Source organism: Rhyacophila brunnea, unplaced genomic scaffold, assembly GCF_057557595.1.
Source record: "Rhyacophila brunnea isolate RB1 unplaced genomic scaffold, BYU_Rbru_1.0 scaffold_4, whole genome shotgun sequence".
Lineage (NCBI taxonomy): Eukaryota > Metazoa > Arthropoda > Insecta > Trichoptera > Rhyacophilidae > Rhyacophila > Rhyacophila brunnea.
In genome coordinates, this window is record NW_028233068.1 from 31,767,446 (window position 1) to 31,779,651 (window position 12,206).

The 12,206-nt window shown below is 29.2% G+C and overlaps 1 protein-coding gene across 1 annotated transcript in view; it reads right to left on the reverse strand.

Moving 5' to 3' along the window:
* Positions 1–10,182: 10,182 nt before the first annotated feature.
* Gprk2 (G protein-coupled receptor kinase 2) overlaps positions 10,183–12,206 on the reverse strand; it is a 115,497-nt gene continuing 113,473 nt past the window's right edge. The window contains exons 12-13 of the mRNA XM_085954839.1: positions 11,014–11,277; positions 10,183–10,869 (exon numbers count right to left, since the gene is read on the reverse strand). Coding sequence (XP_085810965.1) covers positions 10,765–10,869; positions 11,014–11,277 — 369 coding nt within the window. The 3' untranslated portion in view covers positions 10,183–10,764. The remainder of the gene's footprint in view (positions 10,870–11,013; positions 11,278–12,206) is intronic.

Consider the following 12,206-nt stretch of genomic DNA (forward strand, 5'->3'; position numbering starts at 1 on the left):
CACTAACTAGATAAAGGGAGGTAGTGGACAACAATTTTAGGTTGAGTTGTGGTAATTTGAAAAATTAATACTCATATCGCAACACAAGTGCCGTGGCTCTAGTCATAGTTGTTGTCTTACACATCCACAAGCTGACATATGATTATTGATTGTACGAATTTTAAACACATTGCGTATTACATCATACAATGTAACATATTATAAAGGCGATATTATAATACAACAATAATCACATATAGCGCTATTTTTTATGATTAACCAAACGTCAAAGTGACATAATAAAAAAAATCATCAGCATTGCGCAGATGTTAACATGCATAACAGCATTGTATACATAATTGATCCAAAAGTTGTAGGATCTTGGATCAAGAAAACTAATGAAAAGATGATATTATGGAGTTGGAATAGAAACAACTTTATTTGGTTTCGGTACTTACCACTTTTCAGTTCTATAAACCAGTTTAATTATTACTCTCCTGAATTACAATAAAATTATCTTTTTAAATTTCACTTCTAAGTGTTGTATGTACTTATAATCATCAATATATAATATCAATAAACAATGTTATATTTTTATGTAATGCGTAGTATTAGAAAGCATAGTTACTAACTACTTTTTCGATCATTTCAACAAGTATTTTTATCCTTTATGATATTTTTAATGACTTACCATATTATTTAAAAATCGTGTGATTTTATTAAGATTTTTTTTAATTAAATTTATTCAATGCAATGTTTTGTGGGTATGTAGGTTGTGTGAAGTCGACAGTGATAATTCATTCAATTAGAAAGAATTAGATTATTTTTAAAATCTCGTGTGTTTTGAAATATTTTTATATATTTAGATAATTATTATTGTCATATTTTTTTACACATCATGTAACTCAAAATTAAAGTTTATTTCTGTAAGTTATTTCATGAAAATAAATAAATACATTTAATGAATTTAAAGTTTTGTTATATATTTTAAATAATGACCAACTTTTAGGCAGGCTATGGTTAAATAGCAAAATTAACATCATATTCAGCAGGGATCAATTTACAGCTGAATGACCCCGCATTCTCCAGCTACTTCTTACTCTTCAACTAACTTGACTCTTGTACCCGTTTACACGTGCATGGCTAAACTGCTAACAGTACATATTATCGCAGCCATAACAAGAAAATGCGTGTGTTATGAATCAAAAAAGTTAGAAGCTTGTGAATTTTGATGTGACAGTTGGGATTTTTTCAATTTGCGTCTGCGCAGTAAATGGTAGTGGCGAACCTGCTATCAAAAAAAACGAACTACACGGCGGAGACTTAGTTTGAGGTTAATCGATTTTTACGACCTGTCAAATCATAAAATGACAACATTGCGTCTCGCTTACTCTTGAAGAATGAGATTGGAGAGACAGTCAGCACTTCATGATAGTTTAAAATACACACTATTGCTGCCAGTAAATAAATCCATGAACGTGAACAGGCTCTATAACTCGAAAGTTGTGGGTTTGGTTACGTTTTCAAGAAATGAAAATACCTTTATGTTTACATATATATAACTTTATTTTTGTCATCATGTTGATAGTAATAATTAAAATGGTACAATACATTCTTACATATTTATTAAAAAAAACATTGTCTTAGATATTTTTAAGGTTGGTGTAATAATTACGGGGGGTTATATTACAAAATACAGTCATAAAATTACCATAGGTACATAACTGAATGTCATTAAATAGAGTAATAATAGGTACTATTATGACAACCTATATTTATTTTATAATATCAAAAGAATGATGGCGTAATAAATTAATATGTTACATCGAGTTTAAGATAATTATACATATTATATTATATGTTTATGTAAAGGTAAGTCACCATCTATACTCCAAGACGGCAACATTGACCACCTCTTATGCGTGAAGGTATCTTAACAAGCGCTTTAATGAAGATTTCACTCTATTACACATTACTGAATAAAAAAATGTAAACACCGGCATCAAAATTGTTATAAATTATGTCAATTACCTATGTTCTTTTTGACTTAAATTTCATCGTCACAACAGAGAGATTATTTTACTCATTATTCCTTACAATCCAAAAAATGTGACATTAGGTTTCAAATGACAAAATAATCTATGACTGCTTTTTGTATAATAATAATTATCTACTTACCGTTATTTATTATATTAATTATTACATTTATATAATTTTAAATCCTAAATAACATCCTAATAAAAAAGGTTCAAAAGACAATACACACAGAAGGATAAAGTCTGAGACTTTGCATTTTAGGGTAACGAATCATTATTTTAATTTTAAAACTTATATTGATTCACATTTACAAACAATAACAAAGGGTTTTATAATTTATTTTATCTACACACACTTAATACAAAACGAATGATCTATCTTTGAAACATAAAGGCTAGCAATTCATTGTTATGAAACAAAATAAATAACTTCAGGAAGCGAATATCTACTACTATACTTATCATTTAATACAATGACATGTAGAATTTTTTTAATATAATCATTCAAAATATTGGATGATGATAACAGGAATTCCAGTAGATCCACATGAGTAGAAATTGCAATCCGGGGATTAGTATTTCTAAGGTAAGTGACTGAATATACTAAATGAAAAAAATAAATAAAACCGGTACATATGTATTATTGTTTATATATTTGAAATGAAAGGTTAGGAGAGCCATAGACTAAAGTATGGCTTTAAGAGTTTGATTATTTAAATATTAATTACTGTCAAGTCTTGGCTGCATTTAATCTTCTAGATTCCTAGTGGCCTGCAATATTGAAAATGAAAATCGGTATGGCTGCAAAATTCTTTATCATATAACAATAAATGAAACCTAGGCCTGATGTATATTTTGCATTTTCTGTTGCAGCAGTCTTTCATGTTTACCAATCAAGGGAATTTATTTTAATTTTTAAATAAATCACATATAAAATGGATTGTAATAATAATAATCATGTAATAAATGATTGATAAAAACTGCGAGTATCTAGACTAAAAATCTATAGAAAAATATTAATCACTTCAAACTCGGGTGTGTCAATATTATACATAGGTACGTTATAGTAGGTAGCAGGGTTTGGGTTTCAGAAAGTATTACTATTTAGTACCTTTTGTAAATATCTAAAATAGGTACCTATAATGTTTTTGAGAATATATTTGTAATTCAAGTTTACTATTTAATATTTACACATCCTTTTCTACATGACTAATGATATACCTAATAATTGTAAAAGTTATGATTACCTCTTTCATTGTTAATAACAATAAAAAGAAAATTATAATAAATTTCCTTGTGGTTTCGTGATTTTTTTAAAATTCACATTGCTTTTATTTCAATATTATTGTAATATATGTACCAATTTTGGAAAATATAATTAAGACATCATAATATAGTAGGTAATAATGAAATGTTATAAATTATGATACTTGTGCTTTCAAGTTTCACTTAAAACGCTTACCTTTTTCCAGGACATTTATCCACTTCATTTTCAAATATACATATAGTATGTATGTATAATAGCTATAATATATTTCATAGATTGCTAGCTACAATTTGGCAGTGAATTAACGTAATTCGAAGAGCATTCGTATAATTTACTTATAATTTTCATTTAAAAATTGTAATTTTGAATCAGATTTGGCACTTTTCTGGCTTAGCACAATACATAGAACAATTATTGATAGAAATTATAGAAAAATAATTTAAGACAAAATGATTATATAAAAAAAATATATGGAAAGACAAATCATATCATGCTTCGAATAGTTTTTGAAACTTTTCCCATATTCCAGGGGATCTTGTAACAAAGCATATTGGGAAATTTTAGTGGTATTATTTACATTTTACGTTTGCAGATTTTGAAAAAAATTTATTTGGGTCAGGGTAATTTCGAGTGCTTAAAGTCAGACAACGTTATCTACAAAAAAGTGTTTTTTTTTTTTTTTAGATAACGTTATTTTACATTTACGGCTACATGATAGTCAAACAACGTTATCTCAATCTTTTCTAATTTCTTATTAAATCGTCAGTAAAGTTTAACGCTAACTACATAAGTTACCCTTGTTTTCATATTTTTTAAAAACTATCCTTATAAATTTTAACATCATCATAAGCAAGATAAATGTACAATACACAATAAATTATAAAATATTAACATTAGGTTTTAAATAAACATTTCCCTTGTTGAGTTACGAGAATCTAAAATAACGATTTTTGGCTCTCCTGTAAAGTTGCACTTTTGTAGATAGTGTTGTTTGACACTAAGCCCTCGATTTATGGAGATGTAAAAGCACGGCTTCGAACCGGAACTGAATCGAAAAATATTATTTTTGTCGGAACGAAAACTTGAACCGAACTGAAAAAAAAATACGGCTTGTTCGGTTCATGGTCTTACTCCCCACTTCAGTTGTATTGTTTAAAAAATATATGGCTACGGCCGTGCATAACAATTGGTTTCGGAGCATGGTGCCGGGCGGGTGCCATGTTCTAAGTTATGGTAGAAAATATTTTTTTAATACATATAGAAACATCACTCGGAGCTTAACTGAAAACCGGAAAAACTGTCATTTTTCCGGAACAAAAGCCAGAATCGAACCGTTCTATATTTTTTTACTTGAACCGGAACGAAAGAAAATAACGGCTCGAAGCCCTGTGTAAAAGTTTAAGTTTATCAATTATTTAATCCACGTTAAATTGATTTTATCAATCAAAAGTTCAGTTTTATCAATATGTTTGCTACTTGATCATATTCATTGGGAAAGCACATTCACAACATACACTTTCATACACGTGTTGATTGGTAGATTAAAATATTTACTAGATTATAAGATAAAATCGAGTAATCATTTTAGTGTCGCCATATCGTCGCTATAGGATTGGTTCGTCGAATATCCATTTTTGTCGAAATCGACCTTTTAATGCAGAATGACTTTTTGTATCTAATTGGACTAGAACCATCCTTTTCTTTTAATTGCTTTGTAATGAATACAGCATTCATATGCTGTAAAAACAACAATTTAAATACTTCCATGTATTTAAATATAGGATAATGACATTTGTTTTTCATCTCCTGAACAATGCCATTTGGTCTATTCGACAAACCAATCCTACAGCGACGATATATCAACGAATTCAGTCTCATTCATTCCGATCGTTTCCAAGTTAAACAAAATATATTAATCAATAATAGGCCAAATTACCGGACACAAATTCATAAAACCATTAAAACAAGCAAAAAAATACCAATGTATTTATTAAAATGTACGTATTCAAGTATTTAATCATACATAAAACAAGGAGACAAAATAAATAATTCTCATTAAAACATCATTCGTTAAAAAATACAAATCGTGCCTACTGGAATCTCAATTTTTATTGCCAATGTAAACACACATAGTGCTATTTTATTTTTGATTGTATTCATTAAAAATAAAACCATTTTTATATATAATTGATAACACTCTCAATTTAATTCATTATTGCAACATTTGTAATAGAAAAACCATCGGTTTGTGCTTCTATACGTTTATAAAAAACTATTCTTTTTTTTAAACTTCATATGAAATGATTGCTATTTTTAGTTATGTCATAAGTACACCAGAGGTGCGTAAATTTTAAGGCATTATCAGAAAATTGTGCATTGCTAATACAAATTTGTTTTACAGGTAGAAGGTATATAGCGTACGCCGAATTACACTATTAATAATATATGGCATTTGGTTTCATGTAAAAAATGTTATAGCACGAATACGGCGGTAAATAGTACAATAATAATTGATAGCGATATTACCTAAACAATTATTGTATATTGTGTTAAAGTACAAATAAAAAATTTAAGTCCTTGACAGTACTTATGTGCAACTAGTTCGACTCAGTCATTTTGAAATGTGATGACAGATGAATTTATTAAGTAATAAAATGCAATATCCATAAATTTATATTATTATAATATCAGGGGGAAAGCATGTCATTCTTTAGGTTGTCTTACAGTTAATTTGATTATTTGTAATCGATTTCGTCCACAAGCGGTAAATTATAATAAATAACTTTCTCTAACGTTTATCTGACTTTATTGATGCGAATGTAATTTTAAACGGATTGTTCAATAATTAGAATTATTTTAATTAAAAATAGCAAGACAGGTCATTTAGGGGTTGTCCAATACAACATTATACCCTAGGGGGAAAGTGATCTGATATAATGTGATGATTTGTGACGAAGGGGATAGGGAGGATCGTTTTAGCTGTTATATAATGAATGGGTGGGTGGAGTTAAAAAATATGGCGTAATTTAGACAGGACTGGAAAAGAAATTTGATGAAATGAGAAGGTTCAAAAAATTATCGAAAATCGGGCGGCGTCATCTATGGATGACCCCTTATGGTTGAAGAAATCGGCCATGTGAAAAAAATTACATAAAACTCTAATATATTATAATATATTCATATAAATTTAACAGTTATGATTAAAAGTAATTAATGAATAAATGTTATCTTGCCAGGTGAAATGTATTTGTGTGTTTGCAATAATTAATCCCCCTAAAAGGCTGCTGTTAATATATATAACTATGGATCAATTACAAAATATTAATCAAATTGCGAAATGACAGCGGGGGGGGGGGGGGGGACTTAACAGTAATAGGATACATAAAATATACAAATAACGGTAAAACTTTTATAAAATTATGTGCAATTTAATGTTGCAATTGTATATTATGGCAGTTAAATTAATAATTATCATTTATGCATGCGTACTCTTAATGTTTAAGAATTATAATTCCGATCAAAAATATTTAAAAAAAGAATATGAGACGTTGTAAAAAAATGATTGATTTTAAAATTAGTTTAGTTTATATGACTGGTAAAAATACTATAAAACACTAATATGAATCACTCAATAAATAATACTCCTAGGCCTTGACTAACTTTAGAGATATTTACTAGAATGATAATATATTTTAATAATGATCGATCCAGTAGATATAAGCACTATTATCGTGGTATATTTATATATGTATAGGTATCTCATTTAATGCAATATATTTATTCAGGTCTCATTTAGAAACTTGGAACACGAATTCGCAAAAAATCATTTTAAGAATTTACACGGTGAGTTTCTAATATTAGTGTCCAATAGTTAAGCTAAAAATATTTACTGTGAAAATAACATGGCAAGAATTCCGCATTATGGGAAATACTGCCAAATATAAATGCATATAAATATATAAAAATGACTACACTAATTTGTGTGCAAAAATTGAAGTGTAGTATGACATTCAACACGAAAGACAAATCAGACACGAGGAGAGCTTAACTTAGATTGATTATCACTTACATTTGAGCATCGATTTTAATAAAAAAAATGTTATTATTTGAGCTAATGTATGGAAAAATAAATAAAACAATACTTCCTACTCTACATCATTTTTACAGTACCTACAATAATAATAAATAAAATGTAAATATTCACACCCACGATGGCCGAGTGGCTTAAATGCCGGCCTATAGAGTCGAGGGTCCCAGGTTCGAATCCTGGGTCTGGCTAGTACACATATTGTTTTTCAATTTGTGTATGAGTCAGAGTATGGACCTAATAGGTTGAGCAAGTGGCTGACATCCATTTCTCGTAAAAACAAAAATCTGTCAATACAAACCTCCACTCTGTGGAGGCCCATATGATCCTATTAGGATCGGACATGGTCTAAAAAAAAGAAAAGAAGAAATATTCACAACAGATTTAAGAAAAATAAACGGCTGTCACACAGTTAAAATACATGGTAAGAATTACCAAAAGAAAAAAATGATTTTTTCTGTTTTTGATTGGTCTTAAGAAACTGTTGAGAATCCATTAGATGCAGCAACATGTTCCCCTTATTCTCATATCATTACATAGCAATGAAATCGTTACATTCATGACACCATCGGTGCTATAATAATATATATATATTATAAATATGATTGAGAGGAAAGATTATGTCTTTTGGGCAACTTTCTTATCCATTCTGTGCACACAATTTTTCTTTAATGTCCGGTATACGACTGATAAAATTAAACTAAAGTAATACTAGTCGAATTAGGAATAAATTTCCATATTATATAATATGTACATAGAATAATGCAATAATAATCTAAGCATGACAGTACTGAATGTAGATATTTTTAGTTAAAACAATTAGCACTTAGCAATAATATATTTACATATCATATTTGTATATTGAAATGATAGCACAAGACAATTTACTGACTTCATGGTAAACTTACATATTGTTTACTTACTTTATTTATTTGTAAAACAATGGTACCTATTAATATTATAATAATGATTAAATTACGAAATAAAATGTTGAACTTCGATCAACATATTATTAGAATATCAATAATTACAAATTCAAATATCTTTCAAGATATGGATAAGTTATTCTAAAACACGTTCAAAAATAAAATTAGCAACCGAAAAGATAGTTACGAAGGTCGAATCAATTTGTGGTTATTTATTATCTACAAAGAAACCTCAAATAACAGAAGTTTCACATTTCAGCAACTGATGCGAGGGTCTACTTAAGTATCAAACTAAATCAAATATCTATTACGAATAGTAGTTTACGGTTCTTAAATCATATTATCGGTTTATGATGTCTAACACCGATTGATTATCTCAACAGAGTGAATCTCGAGAGGACAATATTCTGTAGCTTAGGAAAGATAAACCAAGTTTGTTCCTAAAATCACCGTTATCTGATTGGTACTGTCACTCCGAAAATACAACACTAGATGAATAATTATATTCTGTCTATGGTCTGTTTTAATTGCATATTATAATTTCATTGTAACTAGTAGAGGAAACACACAAATTGAAATATGCTAACATAATACAGTAAAACCCCATTAATTCGAAAATCAAAATAAAATTCGAATTATGAAATAGGTAGGTACCAAACATATTTCTTTCAGATTGTTTTATCAGCGGTGTCTAATTATAATTCATTCATCGAATTTGTGGAAATTGCTACATAGATTTTATGAATTTTTAACAAATATTTAGATTTATGGCAATTTGATTTAACCCTGTTTGTCTTAACGGGGTTTAACTGTAATTAATAATTATTTTATCATAGATGGTTTCCACATATTTGAGATTTATATTAATGAAACAGCGAAACATTTCCATATCGAGTGGGTACTATATTGAAATATTTTCATAAAATCTATAGACAAGATCAAAACCTCAATTGGTTATTGGAAAATCATAATTGGTTATTTTTAATATTTTACTCTCATTTTTCATCAACTTCTGTTCTTTAAATAAACTGGATTAATATACATACATGATCACGAAACTAACAATAAATATGAAAATTAATAGAAAAATATCATCATTTTATTTTATATTGCTTTAAATTTTTGTTTTAAATTTGTGTGGCATTTAAATATGTATATATAAAAATAATTAGAAAAAATTTTATAAATTCCCAGAAAACCTTTTTATGCACTACTTATGTATTATAGATTACATTAAGAACCAAGCATTGTCTACCTCTCATAAGATTTTTACACTCCTCCGTGAAAACATCTTCCCCAATTGATTGACTTTTCTATTTTGGTAATTAAAAATAAAACATTTATGATCAATATTTTTTAGTTAAAAATAATGATTTAGAAACCTTACTCTCAGACAATAATTATAACAGAAAATTGTCATAGGTGGGTAACACACAAGATTTTGACTTTTTTAAAATGGGTAATGATACACAATAAATAGAAAAATATGAATGTGTAGTTTTATTGAGATATCATACTTTACTCAGAAGCCAAAGAAAAATGCTACATAATATATCTAAAAAATACTGGAGTCACTGTCTAGTTATATTTTTTATAGTAAGTATATTATATTGGTTAATTTATGATAACCAATTCTGACAAACAGGTACACTAATAATAAGTTATACATATATCGAAAAGAAAGCATCGGAATGAGTGTTTATTTAGCTGAAGGTCTTTACAAAGCTGAAATATTTAATAGAAATTCTAGCTTGAATTGTATTTGACAAAATGAAGAATGCAAGGCATTGTGTAATAATAATTGGACGCTGGCTTGAATGAATTCTCAATGAATTGGTTACCGTGAAACGGGTTGAAAATCATAAAAACTGAGTAGAATTTTTTTTTAATATTTTGACCATTGAATTTTTTTTGTAACCTCGCATTATCCAAGTATGTGAGATTGAAATAACTTACAAGTAATAAAAATTTAATTTTTAGAAACAGTTGTTTTGGTGTCGATTCACGTTACACCTCTCTATTCATCTAAATTCACATTATAAAATAATCTAACAAAACTGGCTGTACCTTAATTTTTAAAAATGAAATTTAAAAATTCTATTCTTAAACCTGCAGAAGGACAATAGAAACAATTCAGAAGTGATTCATGTTGAAATAATCCAATGAAAGTATGAAGACATATATATATACAGCCGTAAAGGGCAAAGTATCTATATTTACCCGATTTTAGTGTTACCAATTAACATAAATAATCACAAATGAAAATCATTAAAATGAACATGTTTCATTTGCGTTTGGATCGATTCATATCCATTCTTAGTCAGGATAGAATGATAACGCACAGCAGAGGCAGACCCATAGCACAGAAGGCGGCGGTTGTCAGTTTTATATGGTGGCAGTGGCAATGTCCATGTCCACGTCCGGTGGCACCGGACTCTGATGATTATTGGTGTCGTTGTGGCTTAATCATCAGCTGGGCAAGTCCTGCTGAACGGGAAGATCTCTTCGCGATTGAGGAGACGTCAGCAGGTGCTCGGGGAAGGGAATTTGCCGCATTCGCGCAGACAATTTTTTCTAGAATAAAAACAAAATGAACATAAGAAATAAATCTTTCAAAATGTTCATTCAAGACAAACGGAGATTTATTCACTTAATTGATATTGTAAGTTCATATGGTACATAATATTATATTGAATGTAGAATGAAATATGGTTTTACCTTTCTTCTGAACGGGAAACATCCTTTCCTTTCGATGGGCGGTTCCTGCTCGACCATCAAGTCGGGAGTGGGCGTGTCGCCATCCCCAAATCTGTTGAGCTCCGAAAAGCATTCTGTCTCGATCATCTCGCTTTGCCATGGAATAGACACGGAGCCCGTGTTGAACTTTGTGTAAAAGGTATCGTCGGTTGCGTCCAGATTTACTCCCTTCACCGTGCTGAACTGTTCGATGTCTAAAACATCTTTTGCATACACGGCATGTGGCTGAAGATGGATTTCAATAAAATTATTATAATGTTTTATATCTCTAAATAACTACGTATGTAACTTTGTGAAATTAAATAAAAGTTTAATCAGAAAAATGGCTTGTTCAATTAATACATAAATAATCATTGTTCAACTGAGACACTACCATTTCACGATACTTTTAATGCATGGATCATAAAAAAATAAGAGATTCTATTTCAGATCATATACAGTCGAGCTCGGTTATTACGATCATGGATATAGCGAGATCTCGGATGTAACGAGGAAACATTCGTTGACATTTTAGTTTATGATTTTCTCCATACATTTATTCACTTTCATAACGAGCTACTTATGGGGTATACAGAGCTAAAATATTGTCAAAAATTTTCCTAAAACTGTTAATGTGTCTATCATTTAAAAACATTTCGACCCTAAGCAATAAAATCCGACCGGACAGGATGCCGCCGGAATCGGAGTACGTTTATGACACTAGTTAAGTGTCGAAGTACCTACCTAATTGGTGTTTTCGCCGACAATATTGAAAAAGTATACACGCATATGGTTGAAATAGCATGTAAAAAATCCAAGGTTTGTGAACTCACTAGGTACCTACCAGCGTTCATTACAATAAACAACTTCTTTTGTAGTTTATGAATGCCATGCTTGTTTCGGGGAAAAATTCTGATTGTGTATTTTTTGTTTGAATTGAGACCTTTTGTGGTATGTGACCGCTCAATTAAAAATACCTGTTCCCTGATATAACCAGTAACGCTTATAATGAGCAAATTCAGTCGGTCTCATCTTCCTCGTAATAACCAAGTTCGACTGTAGTTGAAGCTATTAAATATCTGTGAATGCTTGATTTCATCAAAACCATAGGTTAATTTAATCATAAAAACAGCTAAAAAAATATTTATTACTCAGTCAAATTATATACATACAAA